Source organism: Alligator mississippiensis, chromosome 7 (assembly GCF_030867095.1).
Source record: "Alligator mississippiensis isolate rAllMis1 chromosome 7, rAllMis1, whole genome shotgun sequence".
NCBI classification, from domain to species: domain Eukaryota; kingdom Metazoa; phylum Chordata; order Crocodylia; family Alligatoridae; genus Alligator; species Alligator mississippiensis.
This window is the reverse complement of record NC_081830.1, coordinates 14,805,303-14,823,281: the sequence shown is the minus strand read 5'-3', so window position 1 is coordinate 14,823,281 and position 17,979 is coordinate 14,805,303. Positions and strand designations below refer to the sequence as shown.

The following is a 17,979-nucleotide window of genomic DNA, read 5'->3' as shown; positions in this document are numbered from 1 at the left end:
CCCCGATCATGTGAGTGGCCCTCCTCTGGACCCTCTCCATGTTGTCCACATCCCTCCTGAAGTGTGGTGCCCAGAACTGGACACAGCACTCCACCTGCGGCCTGACTAGTGTTGCATAGAGGGGGATCACCTCCTTGGACCTGTTTGTGATGCGTCTGTGGATGCACGACAAGGTGCAGTTAGCCTTCCTGACCATGTCCTCACATTGGCGGCCTATGTTCATCTTGGAATCAATAATGACTCTAATTAGAACTGGTGCCTCCTAGGTCTAGGGGGGCACCCAGGGTCTGCCAATGGACAATTGCCAAGCCAGGGGCTCGCAGGGGGGCCCTCTTGCACACTCACCACTGGACCCAGGTTCACCGCCGAGCATGCGGCGGGGGCGTGCTCCTGTGGGACACTCCATCTGCCCCACCATTGCAGAGTTCACAAACCATGCTTGGTACCTCAAGGTATCTGGAAAAAAAAATTTAAAGTTGTACCTATGGCTGAATCACTGATTCTCTGAATCAGCATCAAATCTTCACATTCGGATTTGACTGAATCGAATCAGGGACAGTTATCCAAATCAACTACTCGAATCACTATCCCTGATTCCAGCTGAATCTGAATCCAAATTGAATAGGGCCTGTTTTGCACACCCCTATTGACTAATAAATGTGTAGTTAGATTTTAACCCAACTCTAGGACCATTTATCTCAAATCCGGTGTTGGACATTGTGGACATTTTTACACATGCTCCAGGAGGTATGGGGGGCATTTTAATTAGTGAGCCATGCTAACTAAAAGTGCGCAAGCCTCGGCATCCCCTGCACTGAAAAATGGCAGCAGGGCATTTTAAACTAAAGCTCATTCAATGAGTTTTAATTTAAAAAGTCTCACCACCATTTTTCAGGCAGACAAGGTTCCTTGGGTGAATTTGATATCTTTTATTAGACCAACCAAGTTGTAGAGGTGATAATTGCTTCATAATCAGCGACACTACGCCAATCCTAAGGAGAGTCGGGGGGGGGGGGGGGGAATTGTTTTCTTTTGTTTTTCATTTTCTTTGCTATTCATTTCATCTTGATATTTCAAACTCTCATCTCTCTCTCTCTCTCTGTCTGTCTGTCTTTTTTGGGGGGAGGGGTTGTTTACTTGGTTCTATTAATATTATGGCTTTGCCTGCACAATAATGATATGACATGCCCATCAGCAGAAGTGTCTGGAGTATTATCACCTTCTCAAAGACAGAATAAATAATGACTTCAGGGAGAAACTGATATTGTGTAATGCCTATAAGCTACAAGTGGACAAAAGCGTGGGTGAGGAACCACAGCATCTCTCTTAGAATATGTGCATCTCTCAAATCGATGAAATAATGAATGTGAAATGCATCAGGAGAGAAGGTTGACTACAGAAGCAATACTTGGGTCTCCTGAATGAAGATAGAAGGCACCACATCAGAGATTCAAGCTTTGCTACACCCTTTGAATGTAAGCTAATAATTTTTCTTTTTTTTCTTCAAATAATATCAGTTTTAGGGGTGCATCAGTGGGAAGGTAGGTAAAGAGATGAATAGATAGAAAGATAGAACTAATTTGTCCATTTACGAATGGAAATGCTATAATCAAACCTGTTCCATATAAATAATATTCTGAAGTGATCTTTGTCCTACAGCGGCATTAGGTTATGTTTCAATTTCCCACAACATAATCAATATTAAATTTAACATATGCATTTGGACATTTTTATGAATGTTAGTTAAATTATCTAAACAGAATTTTTTTTCACATCTCACCTGTATTGCAAGACTCAGTAATGAATAAACAAAATAAATAACCCGAACACTTCAATATTAATATAGAATGGTACGTTCCAAAAGAAAAGGCATTCATTGTCTATAGGAAATATTCATCCTTCAGTTTCTATTTTCTTTGGGTCTGTTTCTTAGTTTCAAAATATTTTAATTATGTAAAATGTGTTATAAATAAAATAATTCCTATACATGTATGACATTTATTAAACATAGAGGAATGTCAGGTTACGTAATACCAAACAGTAAATAAGTATAATTACATGACAACATTTTGAGTGTTTAAAGGAATAAATCTCTCTTATTAGTTAAAATGTGAGTTAAGAAAAAAGCAAGTTAGAATAAAAATCATATTTGGCATCATATGAATTCCAAGATTTAATTCTGCCTCCTTAATGCATCTTCAGTCACTTAAGATTTATATCTGTCAGATATACTGGATTGAGAATAATAGTACAAATGATTTTTAGAGACTGAACTTTGAAAAGAGCTGGCCAAAAGGCTCTCTGTTTGATCACTCCCTAACAGAAAATGATCCTCATAAAATTTCCACTCAATTTAAATGGACGTGTGATAAAATCATAAGATTTGTAATGACTTCAAAAGTTGTTTGATCAAACTGCCTGCACAAATGCAGGAATGCTACTCCTAGATGTCCTCCCTCCCACACACATATTTGATGTGAGACTAAATACAAGTATGTGTGTGTCATGATATAACATATATTACAGTCAACAGAAAGATTTCTGATCATTTGAATGGGCTTTGGCTAGAGTTTTCAGACTTGTAAAATTCTTACAGGCTCTTCTGAATCCATCTACAGGAAACTAGGTAAAAGTTTTCCTTGTCACTGCAGCCATAAATCTGCAGATGACACCCTGCTGGGTCACAGGAAAGGACCAGGACTCCACATGCTGTAGGCATTGTTCAGGCAGGGCACCTGGGGCTAGGGGACCAAGTAAAGAGCTCGTTACTGATTCCCAAGAGGATGCTGGGTAACCAGGCGCAAGTTATATATGGAAAAAAAATGTTAAGTAGCTCTCCCTTGCACAAATGTACAGGAAAACTAAAGAGACACTTGCATCCCACGAGTTCCTAAGCAATAATTCAGTAATGCGCTCCTGTGACAGACTGTGGTACTGTTGGTAACATTTCTAGGTTAGGTGAAGAATTCACTTCTCATTGCCCTGGGAATTACCCTGACCTGATCTTTAGACCCCTTTAGGTCTTTAGGGCACTGAAAATTTCTTGGCCCATGCGAATAACTGTGTTTCAAGTTCACCCAGTACCCTTTCATTACTTTCATTTGATCCTTGACAACAGCCTAGAGGTCAATGCCATCAGTTTATCGTGTTATTTTGTACTTTGGGGACAATTACTGCTCTCTTGAGAGATGGATCCAAAAGTGGTCTAAGAGGTATCTGCCATAGTGCTTCGTGAGCCAGGACAGGAGCGCAAAAACTTTGCAATGCCACCCACGACAGCCCTTTAGCATGCATGGAAAATGATCTGTTTGGGGTAACTGGAAGCCACCCTACCATTAAAGCAGAAGCCACTGATAGTGCCCTGTTTGCAGCTGTCCTTCAGGATGCTCAGGCATCCAGTTGCATCTCCATCTATTATATTAGAGCACAGGACCAATGTACTGAATTTTCTACATTCAGTTGTCAGCATAGTCCCATGGTACCAGGTGTGAATTTCAGTAGGGACACTCACACGTACCTATCTTGCATTTTGGTTAGGCCCATTTTTTTTAAAACAAGCTCTGCTTGTAGGGAGGGGGGAAAGTTACTTCTTTTGTCAAATGACATGTCTTTCCAGTTAAACTGATGTCATGATTTGGGGAACCTGACAAATGCTGCCCAAACCCTTGGGGTGGTCAGTACTTCCCAATGAAGTAACAGAGCATCCTAACCAGAACACCGCAAAAGTCTGCCTTCCATCTGCTTATGGAGAGAGAGTGTGATTTTATTCTGACTCGAATCTTTTCTTAAGTTTTCCTAATGTACCAATTTTGTCTCAGAAACATTCCAGTGCTCTAGGTTGGCAAACCAAATTCATGTCATTACCAATTTTTACTGTATAATTTAAGGACTGGTTAGAATTGTAATCTAGAGTTTAAGAAATTTAAACTAAAAACACTATAACTCTTTTATTAATTTCAGCTTCTATAGCAGCACAAATCTAGAAATAACAGGAACACTGTGACTGGCATTAATGTTATCAACTGTGTAAAATTAAAACTTATACTTCATAACTTTGAGTTAGAAAATCTGTAATATAATTGGTGATAGAAGAAAATGGGAAAGATTGCATGTCATATATTGCGCTACACTCTGAGATGAACATTCCCAGAACAAAATTCTAACTGTTTGCCCCGATGAAGCTAGGAGGGGTGCATGAAGCAGTATTTAGACATACTGTAAAACAGTTCTTACATGTCTGCAAAAGAAAATGTTACCCTTTCTTTTCTCACAGTGACATAGGTGGGGCAATGGCTTCCATGAAGCTGTTATAGAAATGGATATGATGGACTGTTCACCTCCTAGCTTTAACTTTGGAACACCAACCTAGATGGATCATTTTCAGGGAAGGTTAGTCTCTTAAAAATTCAGCAGATGGACTGATTCCATGATATTCAAAGGTGTCTGTTTGATTCAGATTATTTTGCAGAGCTGTATGGAATTTCTCTGCTGCCATGGCAGATGCGGAGGTAGGAAATCAAACTTCCATCACTGAATTTATCCTCCTGGGGTTTGAAATATTTCCAGAGTTGCAGATACCTCTCTTCCTGCTGTTTCTCCTGCTCTACATCGCAACCATGGCTGGGAACATCCTCATAATTGCGCTAATTATAGCTGTTCAGCAGCTGCACACTCCCATGTACTTCTTTCTGGGGAATTTGTCTTGCTTGGAAACCTGCTATACATGCACTGTCCTGCCCAGGATGCTGGCCAGCCTCCTCACTGGTGACAAAACCATCTCATTCTCCGGCTGCTTCATCCAATTTTTCTTCTGTGGAATGTTGATAGTTACAGAGTGTTGTCTCTTATCCGTGATGTCTTACGATCGGTACTTAGCCGTATGTAAACCATTGCATTACGCAGCCCTTATGAGTGACAGATTTTCTTTCAAACTTGCAGCTGGTTCATGGATCAATGGATTTATAGTTGTCTCCATTGTATATCTCTTGTTGTTTCGATTAACCTTCTGTGGACCCAATCAAGTTGATCATTTCTTTTGTGACTATGTTCCAATAATTAAACTCTCCTGCAGTGACACCTATGAGATTGAACTTGCAGTTCTCAGTCTTGACTGTATATTTGTTTTACCCCCATTCCTTTTGACTCTCATGTCCTATGTCTGTATTATCACCACCATAGTAAGAATCCCTTCCACTACTGGGAGACAAAAGGCCTTTTCCACCTGTTCCTCTCATATTACTGTGGTGACCATTTTCTATGGGACCCTAATTTTAGTGTACATGTTCCCAAGAACCAACACCCTTAGAGCCCTGAACAAAATATTCTCTCTTTCCTACACTGTGCTGACCCCATTGGCCAACCCTCTCATTTACAGCCTGAGAAACAAGGAAGTCAAGGAGGCTGTAAGGAAAGCTGTCTGTGTGTTTATGAATTGGAGAGGAATGCAAACATTGTTAAACTCTATTAGCAGGTTTAAGCAAAATGGAAATAACAGGAATCAAAGCTGTGGAAAATGAATGGCTCCTGGCCCAGGGGTTTTCTGGTGAATTCTAAAAGGAAGAGGAACTTTTGAGAGATCTATTACATTTCACACCCTGTTCTATTGAACGGATTGTCCTGCTACCACAGTGTTCACTTAAAAATTGCTCCAGATAAAAATAGTGAATGGATTTTAAGAGGATAACTTCTCTGTGCTTCAAGCCAGTATACACAGATTGTCTTCAACCAAAGGCTTCCTACGCTTAGGCCCAAATCTGAAGTCTAACTTTCCCTTTAGGTTGCACACAGTGAGGGTGTTATCAAGCTGATGTGGTAAAAACCTAATCTCTTCGACTAATTGTTCACACTTTTGTATCCTATCCCTCAAACGGTTTAGGTTGTCTAAAAGAATGGGCAGAAATGACTTGAACACAAACTTTATTCCATCTGTAACTCGCTTTCAAATTGTTCATTTCTAAATATATATTTCACTTAAGTCAAAGCCAGCCCTGTGTAGGTTTATACTGCACTCTAGTGAATGAACAAGAGATTTAACAGAACAGCTTGTTTTTCCTGCCTGGACATGAGAATTATACTGCTGAACAAACACAGGAATGAAGGAAGCTGAATTTTCTAATGTTGTGTTGAGATCCTCATAAGAAAAGTGGTAATGGTGGGAATGCCTAAATATCCATTATCAATTGGGAATCTGTCTTTGGCAGGCAAGGTGAATCTGCTTTGTGTTATTTGCTTGCTTTTTCTAGCCTTGACTAATAAATTTGTACTTGCATCTTAACACACCCCTAGGAGTATTAATTTCAAATCCTACTGGACATTGCATGTCAAACTAATTTAGGGGCCTTCAAAAGTCCCAGCTTCCAGAGGGAATCCTAACACCCTGTGATTAGAAAGCAAGGACTGTTTTGTGTTGAGGCAGGAATAGGAGACAACAGAAGTCTTGGTTCTCTTCCTGGTTTGGTCACAAACTTTCACTGGAAATGATCACAAGAACATTGGAGTGACATTGTGCTTGTTTCCTAGTGCTCTCCATGTCCATTTTTTGATGATGTACAGGGCAATTTTAGCACTTTTTGTGCAGAAAATCCTGTCTTTGAATGCATTTCCCTGTGCATGTGGATGGCTATGCACCACTAAGTGTACACACAGACTGAACGTGCCCACCAGCTGCCAAAGCACGTACCACACATTCCTTATAGATATGTAGCAGTCTTAAGACTCCTAAATATAAGTCAGCCAAAACCTGTGGCTAATAATTGTAGCCTGAGAAGTGAAAACATGTATTTTGCCCCCAGAGCTAAATAGCTAGGGTATTCCTATGGGAAGCTACAGGTCTTGCAAGCCAGGTGCCTGTCATCTAGAACAGTGGTAGCCAACATTTCCCCCCTGAGTATTGTTTACTAGGGTTTTTAATTGCATTGAGCTCATACATATATGCTAATTTGTCAGCCTCTTGGAATCCAATATGGCTACCATGACAGAAATGATGTGGTTGATCTCAGTTCATACAATGTTGTCTTTGTCATTGGAATAAATTTTCTAACTTATAAGGGGGCTTAAATATTGACCAAATCATGAATTCATGGCAGTCATCTTGAATTCCAATATGGCGGCTATATGCACTACTTGGAAGACTGGCAACATGACTCTTCTGGCATGGGCAGAACATGTCTACCTCAAACACAACGATGGCACCTGTGGCAATGAGTTGTGACTGACAACAGAATCTAGAAAACTTATTGGTCCATTTGTACCCTACTACATGGGAAAGCTGCCCTGATGCTGCAAAACCTGTCATTTCCAAGAGCCCTGGCCCTGGTGCAGGCTGCAGGGACAGACTGGGCCAGAACTGTGAATCCTGATGGACAAAGTTGCTGAGCAGCACTCAAAGCAAACAGGTACAAAATTTCTAAAGAATTCATACCTGGCAGGCAAAATAGGAATCTGGGGAAGAGGGTCATGGACAGCCCATAAAAGCAAATTCATTTCTTTGAAACATCTGAGGGCCCTGGTACACATTACATCTATTATGCAATTAACTGGCTAATTTCTCAGTAAAATTTAGGCCAGCCACATGTGCAGTGTAATTATCACACAATAAAAATGACTGCCAAGCTATAAAAAGAGCCAAACAGCTACAAAATTAGCGCTTGAAGATGTGTGAATCTCTATAGCTGGTTTTTATCCAGTTTTTTCAACATGTAGCAGGGCCTTAAGTTTTCAACAAACCATCATTTCCCAATGAAAATCCCTAGCAGTTTTATTAAAAATGCATTCTAAGTCAATCTGATTACTCATTCAACATATTGGAGAGCATCTATTGGAGGGAAATGAAAATGGGTAGGGGGGCTCATGACTTCTGAAGAGCGGCTAAGGACATTGGGCTTATTTAGTCTGGAGAAGAGAAGACTGAAGAGGAATGTAATAGCAGCCTTTAACTACCTAAAGTGGGTTTCCAAAGAGGATGGAGCTGGACTGTTCAGGGTGGTGGCAGATGATAGAACAAAGAGCAGTGGTCTCAAGTTGCACCAGGAGATGTTTAAATGAGATATTAAAAAGAGCTTTCACACAAGGAGGATAGTAAATCACTGGAACGGGTTACCAAGAGAGGTAGTGGAATTACCATGCTTGAAGGTTTTTAAGACCAGGCTAGATAAATCCTCAGCTGGGATGATCTAGTTGGGGCTGGTCATGCTTTGAACAGGGGGTTGGACTAGATGTGATCTCCTGAGGTCCTTTCCAATCCTCATTGCCTATGATCCTATTTGACAACAGTATATTTCTCTACCACAAAAGCATTTAGCGTCTGGGGTTAAATACAATGTCTTACAATCTAGTCCCTATCTTCTAAAAATGGGCAATAACCTTTGACCTTTGTAACACTGCCTTTGAATCCTAGATAACAACATGCCCAACTTTGCCTTGAGCTTGAGGCTATTAGGAAATTGGTGAAACAGAGATCAGATAGGAGCCATCTTCATTATGCTGCAATACTAGTTTTCATTGGCTGCAACCCAAGAAGAATCGCAGACATTTTTTGGGACGGGGAAGTACCCCTGAGGAATATACCAATTTGATGATGAAAACAGATGTGTCTATACACAGCTAATAATGCTTACTGCAGAATGAAGAAAGCAAATCAACAGCTGGTTGGGGGAAAGAGCTGATATAAAGCAAAGGACCACAGCATTGCCAGCGACAGTGACATTCAATCTTGATAGCTTAGGAGCCACATGCACCTCAGAGTGAATTGTGACAAACACACTTAAGCTGAAAAGAAAAGAAAAATATTTCAGCCCATCAATTGTTTGTACTGCTCTTAATAAAGACAGCACATGTGTTGTGTACTTATAATTGTAGGGAGGGAACCAACATGTGCAGTAAAAGAGCTTTGATAGCTTATTTCTAAGAAGAGCACTAGACTAGGGAAAATTTTCAGAGAAGTTGAGAGGATGAAGAGGATTGAGAACACTGGAGCACCGGTAAACTGTATCCATGAGGGTGTCGTTGATGAAACTGCCAATCAGCTTATCTGAAGATGATGCAGAAAACATTTCAGCCCATGAGAAGGAGAAATGTTTTTTTAAATTTCTGAAGGCATGGAGTTTCCTGATCACCCAGTGATAAAGGTTAGTTATTAATCTGTTTCCTATTCTGTATGCCCAGACATTCCCAGATGCTCTCTTTCTGTAATTCCATGTCATCTGCATCTATGCATATCTTTATCTCACAATTTATTTACATCTTCTTTGCCTACTCTGTATGCATCATCTGATGTGGTTGCTTCTTCCGGGATGCTGAAGTTTGGAATATTACTCCAATATCAGAAAAACATATAAAAATGTGGGTGCTAAAATTTGGAGTGGTAGAGAATCGTGGGGGCAATTCGGAGTGAATTAGATTCTTTGGGAACCTAGGCACAAAAGTACACGAGACTCACAACTGAGAAAAAAGAGAAAGAGAATTTACCATATACAAGCAGAGAGACAGAAAGAGCTGACACAATGAATAAAGACCGACAACATTTTTATAAGAATTTCTCTCTGACATGCACAAGTAGCTAGTTTTGAAATATTTCTGTCTGCTTCACAGGGAATTCAATAATGTTGTGTTATGGCTTCACTACACAGCTATTCTAAAGGGTCAAAAATGTCTTTGATCTACATCATTTGTACGTACTTCTAAATTACAATAATGTGTGCATGCAACTTGTGTTATTGCCATTTTATTTGGGCTTTTTTTCATTTTTCTTATTTCAGAATCCATATTCACACAGAAGTCAGCTACTCATTGTGTGCCTTATATCACTTAACTTCTCTTGTTGTTGTTGTTATAGTATCATAGAAAATGAGGGTTGGAAGGGAGCTCAGGAGGTCATCTACTCCAAACCCCTGCTCAAAGCAGGACCATCCCCAACTATATCCATCCCACCCAAGGCTTTGTCTAGCCAAGTCTTAAAAAGGAGATTCCACTGCCTCTCTGGGTAACCTGTTATAGTGCTTTACTACCCTCCTAATTAGAAAGTTTTTCCTAATATCCAACCTCTACTTCCCTTGCTGCAACTTGAGGCCATTGCTCCTTGTCCTGTCATCTGCCACCACTGAGAAGAGTCCAGCCCTATCCTCTTTGGAAGTACCCTTCAGGTAGTTGAACGCTGTTCTTAAATCCCCCTAGTCTCCTCTTCTCCAGAATAAATACACCCAGTTCCCACAGCTTCAACTCCTAAGTCAATAATAATAATAATAATACTTATTATTGTTTCTAATAGGCAGCTAGAAATGAATAATGGTGGACCCTGGGATTGAAAATGAAACAGTTGTGGACATATTAGTACTTCTGGGTTTTGAGGATCATCAAGAACTGCAGATTTTCCTCTTTCCACTCTTCTTAACATTGTACCTAGCAAGCATGGTGGGGAATATCCTCATTATAACTATTGTCTCAGCTGACCGCAACCTTCGCACACCTATGTACTTCTTCCTGGGTAACCTGTCCTTTCTGGAGGTCTTGTATTCATCAAACATAACCCCCAGGATGCTTATGGACCTACTAAGACATGATAAATACATTTCCTTTGGAGGCTGTATCCTGCAGTTATATATATTCTGTGCATTGGGAACTGTTGAGTGTTTTCTACTGATGTCAATGTCTTATGATCGGTACTTGGCCATCTGCAACCCTTTGCACTATGGAGACTTAATGAATTGGACTCTGTCGGTTAAGCTAGCAGTTGGCACATGGGTGTGGGGTTTGCTGCTGGCTGCTGGGTTGCTACTTATTTTGGGAAAATCCTTAACTCTTTGTGGCCCAAATGAAATCAATCATTATTTCTGTGACTTGACACCCTTGCTAAAACTGTCGTGCTCTGACACGTTTATGGTGGAGGTAGCGATTTTTGTCTCAGCCGGTGTTGTGTCGCTGATCCCATTTCTCTTAACCATCTCATCCTACATTCATATCCTCCTGATTGTCATCAAACTCCCATCAAAGAGTGGGAAGCGCAAAGCATTTTCTACCTGCAGCTCTCACCTCATTGTAGTCACAGCTTTCTACGGGACTCTGACCATAACATATGGTGCATCCACAAGAACCCAGACAGTTGATCTCAACAAGATCCTTTCCTTGATGTATACTGTTGTGACTCCGTTCTTCAATCCCATAGTGTACAGCTTGAGGAACAATGAGGTTAAAGAAGCCCTGAAGCGATTTCTTAGCAAAGTTATCCATTGGCAAAATTAATCAAATATTTGCCACTAGTTCTTTTTTTTGCCAAGTTTCTGAGCATTCTTCATGAAAACTAAAATTTTCTGAACAAAATTCCATTTTGTTTAAAAAGTAAATTTCTGTTAAAAGAGCATTTCAGCCTAAAATTATTTTTTATAGCTGTTCAGGAACCTTGTTTTTCTTTGTGTTGGGGTCATAAAAACACTTTTAGGGTTCTATATAATTGCCTACAGCTGGTCAAAAACAACCTGACAGAACAGTTTCTCACCCAAAAGGGGTTAATTGATTAAATAAAAACATTTTGTAGTATCAGTTTGATTTGACTGAAATTTTCAATGGCAAGTATGTATCAAAGCCCTTCATTTAGAGTCATTTTGTTCCAGCTTTATGTTATGTGGTGATGTGTTGTGTTATCAGAACAGTATATTTGAAACAAAGTGCTTTATCCTTGTTGAAAAGAAGTTTCACCATTTCTGAAATATTTTCTCCAGAAACTTGGTTCCACCAGAATATTGTTTTCTATGTCTAATTTTTGTTCCAATTCAGAACGAAAAAAAAAGTTTCTAAATATCCGAATTCCCTGCAGAATAGAAAGGTGATGTTTAACCTGCTCTAGAATTTACTCTAATGATTTGTAGAAATGAATAATAAAATCACAGGGCTGGAAGGGACCTCAAGGGTCCTCTGGTCCAACCCCCTGCATGGATGCCAGAATGCTGCTCTTCACAGAAAATAATATTCCTTCTGTGGCATTCCTAAACCACCATATAGAATGATATCTTATTATATTCAATTCAGTACCTGGCAATACTATGCCAGATGTAGAGTGATGGAAATACTATGATGGATGTGGAGTGTATTGCAAAACAGAAACATTGCAAGACACATTTTTGTATAGTTCAGTAAAGAAAAATAATTTCTGCTACAAAAAATGTTTGTGAAAATCTGAGTACGTCTAATTCTGTTTTATTAATGTGACTCATGTAAGAGCAGGTTGTTTTTTTTCCCGAAGCAGAGCTTTGCAAAATCACTAATGGAAGAGCTACCTAATTCCTCTTGACATTCAATGTTCTTTGTGCTTTCAAGTATCTTAGGCAGTAACTCTGCTTCTTTGTGATAAGCACTGTGCTCTCTCTCTCTCTCTCTTTTATGTACAAATATTACTTTTATTATCCGTGTCTTTTGTGTTATCTAGTCTAAATTAAAAGCCATTTTCCACTGATAGTGTGGGGGTTTTAATTGTTTCTGGTGTGTATGAGTGAGTGTGGGGAGGGAGGTGAAATGCTGGGGGAAATGCACATGGTACAGTCTTTAGGTTGAGCTGATCCCAAAGCAATTGCAAGAAGTTTTCAACTGCATTTAAGAATAAATCCAACTTAGTCAAGTAGGCATCAGCATGGGACATTACCCTGATTTGGAAGACCACTGATGAGGGTAGTCCCCTGAGAGCAGGGAAGTTCCTGGTTCTGGTTCTTGCTACCAGAGTTATTTAAACAATGACTTTCTAAGAGTCAGGAAGCCAGAGCTCCTGAAGGAATGGTATTCTTCATTCGGCTCCAGAGTTTAGCTGCCTCTTGATCTCCTTTTGGCCTTATCATTCTTGCACTCTTGGCCACCCAGAGGAAGAGTGGATGCTGCCTCCCAGCAATTGCTGCCTTCCTAAATTAAAGAGATGCCCAATACATGGACTTGAGCCCAATGCCTAAGTGCTATGGAGGAGTGGGTATTCAGACAAAGCCCTGTGCCTGATGTTTCCTACAGCCTTGCTTTGGGAATTTCAAGGAGTCAATTTGCTACTACACAGAGCTCTGTGGATGAAACAGGATGAGTGGGTTGATAATTAATCTGTAGAAGGAGAAACCCCGAAAGATCCCTATCCATGCCTGCAGCCAATCACATACCCTGACTGAGTTTTTCCCACATATCTAGTAGACTGGCCTTGGCTAGAGGCCAGATTGACAGATTGCGTATATGTGTACGTTTGTGGACCCATAGTGTCATATGTGCAGTTTGTGTGTGCAAGAATAAATTTGTGTCGTGCCCTCCTGCCTAACAGCGTGATATTGAGGTCCCAAGGGTTGATCTGACACGTGTCAAGTCAACAAGGACATTGGGATGTCACTGCCTCCTGCATTCTGGGTGCCATGGGACTACTGCTATTTGGGACACTCCAGGCATTAGGACTCCCAGCACTTGGGCACGTGACTGGGGCTCCTTGCTCCACTAGACCCCCCACACCCTGATCATGGGAAGAGAGCCTTTTACCCCCATAGTGGGGGAGGGATTGAAGCTGAAGCCCCAGGAGAAAAGGGCTGCAGAGCAACACTAAAAGTATGCTCCACTCACCTCGGCCTGTAAAGGGAAGGTGGAAACAGGTGGCAATATCCCTCTGTTGTGCCCGCTGGCTGGAGAGCTCACCATGGCTTCATGAAGCATTTTGAAGCACTCCAACCAAGAGGTACAATGCAATAGGGGCTGTCTGTGGCTCCAGAGACTGAAGTGCTATATTTTAAATTTTTATTTTCCTGCATAGTCAATACATATTTAAAAAAAAAAACCCAAGATCCTTAAGCCAGGCACTTACATTTGCCTTTGATAATATCTAAGAAAGAAAAGGTCAAAAACAGTTGAGATTTTTTTTTTAAATCACCCTGCCTTTTTCCAGCAAAAATTAAAATGTTGCCCTTTTTTCATTTTATTGTTCAAAAGTGGAAAGTTTTCCTCCCCAAAAGAGGCAAAATGTTCCTGATATTCAGCATGTGATGAAAGAATTCAATACAGAACAAAATTCAGGGTTGTTGGTTGTAGCCATGTTCGTCTAAGCCAGGGGTTGTCAACTGGGGGTACACATACCCCTAGAGGTACTTGGAAAAGTCCCAGGGGGTACCAGCGGGTGGGCGGGGATGGAGCGCTGCCACCCACCACCAGGGCCGGGTGTGGGGTGTGTGGGGGGTGAGGGCAGCAGCACCCTCTGCGAACCACATAAATGCCCCAGCTGGCCAGATGTGGGAAGAGGGGAGCACGTACATGGTGGCTGCCACCACCATACACCACCTCACGCTGCCGCCACACACCGCTTTCCCATGGCCAGTCGCACGTGCGGCTCCGTAGGCTGCTGATGGGTGGCGCGTGATTGGCTGGGTGCATGGTCCATCAGTAGCCCACAGAGGTGCTGCATGCATGTGCAATTGGTTGTGGGAAAGCGGTGCGTGGCAGCAGTATGGGGCAGTGTGTGGCGGTAGCTGCGGCCACGTGCAAGCCCCCCTCCTCCCTCACCCCCCTCCACATCCGGCTGCTGCCACCAGAAGGGGTACACTTCTTTTAAAAGTTTGAAAACCCCTGGTCTAAGCACATAGGTAAACAAGGCTCTTTGGGTAGATGTGATGTCTTGTATTAGACCACCTAAATAGTTGGGAAAATTGTTCTTTGCAAGCTTGCAGAATCTCCCTATGCCTGAAGATGGGTGGTTGTGCCCGAAAGCTTGCAAAGAACAATTTTTCCAACTATTCAGTTTGTTGAACAAGAGTCAGAACACTTTAATACATCTGAATGTGGCGGGAGTGGAAGTTTTTAGTGTTACAAGATCTTCTCTCTTTCTTTACTCTTCCCCTTGAGATTGGCAATGTGACTTTATTTGTATTGTCTGGAGAATGAATATATTATTAACCCTCCCCTCCTCATTAATTTTCAAAGCCCTCTTGAAAAGACTCTGGGGAGATATACTTTCATTCAAGAAGGATAAATACCGAGACAGGAAAGAGGCTTTTTTTTTTGCACTAGCTGTAACAGAAGATACAAGCCAAGCTGCTCGTGTAGCTGAGAAGCATGTGAAGTAGACGGATTCTAGACAGAAGGCACAAAGGTGTCTGTATCGAAGGAGTCACACATCAGAGTTCAAAACTGGGCCTCTCTCTCCTAACGGTATGTTAAGTTTTGGTACTCATATTTAGACTGAAATTGTCAGATAGAGAAATTACATAGTTTATCCTCCTTCTCCGGTGCAATATTTGTGTGTGTTGTAGCAATTTCTGCTGTGGTTTTGCTAGATAATGATTGAAGAACTCCAAGAGGGTATTATCCAGCTGACATCTAGATGGTGCCTGAAGCTCAACAGCAAATTTCAGCTCTTTGCATTAAAGGACTAGATGTCTCCGCACCAACTAGAAAACACTGTGGTTTTCAAAAGAACAAAGCAATTGTGGTGTCTATCCCTCACTGAACATCAATGGAGAGTTGGGATGACATTCTACTTTTCCCTGACCATCTAAAAAGTCATTTTTGGATCATCGACAGGACATTTTTGGCACTTAGGTGCGGAGGGGAATTCTATTTCTTAGGTACATGTGGAAGACTATGCTGTCTCACTGACTGGTGACAGTAAAATGATAGAGAAAGCACACACTCCCAAATATAAGTACATAGCTAGGGCACGCACATGGAAAGTCAGAGGATTTGAATGTTGGTACCTTTGGCACCTCCTAGCCCACCTTTGGGATCTGCAATCAGCAATGGATATAAGAAGACTATCTTAATAACAAGGTCCTGATAACTCTTAACAGGAGCAACATTTAGGTGTCATCTGTTCACAGTTTATTCTACAGTAGCCATTTGCTTACAGCAATGATTCTCAGCCAGGGTACCTTGGGGTGCCTCAAGATCATTTGAAGGGTGCTGCAGGAAGTAAGTGAGGAGCTAAGTGACATACAAAGAGATAATCAAATAAGGGCAGGCTCCGGCTCTCCCTGCCTTGTTGCTCCCCTGCCACCATAGTCTGGCCCTTGTTCAAGGAGGAAAGCACAGTAACAAATAAATTAGTTTTTTAACCTGGGTGCCTTTCAATTCACAAAAGTTATGGAGGGGAACCTTGAATCTAATAACGGTGCAAAAAAGTCCAAAAAAGGCTGAGAACCACTGCCTTTCAATAAGTAGTTTATCATAATGCCATCTCATGGTAAGGCATTGTAATATTGGTCAACTTTGTACAGCCATCCCAGGACAGCAGCACATCAGCTTACTTTGCATCTCAATACAATTTACATCAGTGAATAAAACCAATCTCAGTTACATAGCTGTAAGTTGATGTCTTTTATCCAGGTCATAACATAGGTCCCATAAAGCACTCTATGTCAGCAGGTAGGATGTGGGTAAGGAGGAACATACTGGTGATAGCAGTCAGGTCATCACTCACTTGAACACTCATAAGTGGAGGGTCACCAGAGATAAATGAATTTGTATACTAGGAGATCCAGAGGGCCACACTAATAAGTGCTTGATATATAAGCACATATGATTGATTTAAAGGTGGATATACCAGGTGACATGTCTTTCTGCTCTGCATTCTTGGATCAACTCTTAAACAAGAAAATAGCAAGCGAGGTGAGAAATTCAGAATTTCTGGAATGAAATAGCAGCACTTGTTAAAACATAACTGTATCTTAAATGTAAATGACGGTGGTTGTTTTCTTTCCTGTAGATGCAACCCTTGACAAAAACCAAACAGGTAAATCAATCAATTATTACAGAATTTATCTTCCTGGATTTTAAGGATGCGCAGGAATGGCAGGTTCTCCTCTTCTTGGTGTTTCTAGTCATCTGCATTATCTCCATGGCTGGGAACATCCTCGTCGCTGTTCTAGTTGTGGCTGATCAGCACCTTCACACTCCTATGTACTTTTTCCTGGGAAACTTGTCCTGTTTGGAAACTTGCTACACCTCCACGATTCTCCCCAGGATGTTGGCCAGCTTCGTGACAGGGCACAGAACCATTTCAATGAGGGCCTGTCTCACACAAATGTACTTCTTTGGCGCTCTGGGAGCTGCAGAATGTTACCTTTTAGCAGCGATGTCTTACGATCGGTATTTAGCAATCTGTAAACCATTGCATTATGTAGGTCTTATGAATGGCAAGTCCTGCCTCCAGCTGGCAGGTGGGTCTTGGATAATTGCATTTCTGACTATTAGTATAATTGTGTTATTGATCTCTCGGTTAACTTTCTGCGGTGCTAATGAAATTAACCATTTCTTTTGTGATCTCACACCGGTGGTAAAACTCGCCTGCACGGATACCAGGGTGATGGAGCTTGCAGCTTTCATCTCCGCTTCCATAGTGACTCTGCCACCATTTCTATTAACTGTTGTATCCTATGTTCTTATTATAGGCACAGTTCTGAGAATCCCATCCACCACTGGAAAGCAAAGGGCATTTTCCACCTGTTCCACGCACCTCATAGTGGTGACAATTTTCTATGGGACCCTAACAATTGTGTACGTCTTACCAAAAACCAAGACTCTTAGAGACCTGAACAAAGTGCTCTCTCTTTTCTACACGGTCCTGACTCCCCTGGCCAATCCTCTCATATACAGCCTGAGAAACAAAGAGGTAAAACAGTCCCTGAAAAAAGCCGTCAGGAAATTTATGGCTTTCGTAAGAATTCAGGCAATTAGAATGAAGTTATTTAAGTTAACAAAAAGCTGAAAATACCCTAGTTGGGATATGTGAGAAGGAAGGGGGGTTTTGGTGATATCTTTATTGGATTGAGTATATAGTTGGGAGAGATGTTACACAAGCTTTCAGGCACACACTGCCCTTCTCCAGGTCACAAAGGTACAGTTTAGGACCCCCTTCTGCAAAAGCTTGTATTCTGAATGGCTCAAGGTGTGTGAGGGGGAACAGAAGTTGAAAGCATCCCATTATTAAGCTAGGTTGCATTTTTTGCCCCAGATTACATTAAAAAAAGTTTAAGATCCTCTTTAAAATAT

At 41.2% G+C, this 17,979-nt stretch overlaps 2 protein-coding genes across 2 annotated transcripts; both read left to right on the top strand.

Moving 5' to 3' along the window:
• The first annotated feature begins 4,853 nt into the window (after positions 1 to 4,853).
• On the top strand, positions 4,854 to 5,516 carry LOC132251800 (olfactory receptor 10A4-like). The gene has a single exon (XM_059731727.1). It carries the CDS (start codon positions 4,854 to 4,856, stop codon positions 5,514 to 5,516), a length of 663 nt encoding a protein of 220 aa, XP_059587710.1.
• An 11,309-nt stretch (positions 5,517 to 16,825) lies between these two features.
• On the top strand, positions 16,826 to 17,695 carry LOC132251799 (olfactory receptor 6B1-like). The gene has a single exon (XM_059731726.1). The coding sequence runs from the start codon at positions 16,826 to 16,828 to the stop codon at positions 17,693 to 17,695; it is 870 nt and encodes a 289-aa protein (XP_059587709.1).
• The last annotated feature ends 284 nt before the right edge of the window (positions 17,696 to 17,979 follow it).

Excerpts from the sequence above, each read along its gene's own strand:
- LOC132251800 (XM_059731727.1), top strand. The coding sequence starts at position 4,854 with ATGTCTTACGATCGGTACTTAGCCGTATGTAAACCATTGCATTACGCA.
- LOC132251799 (XM_059731726.1), top strand. The coding sequence starts at position 16,826 with ATGGCTGGGAACATCCTCGTCGCTGTTCTAGTTGTGGCTGATCAGCAC.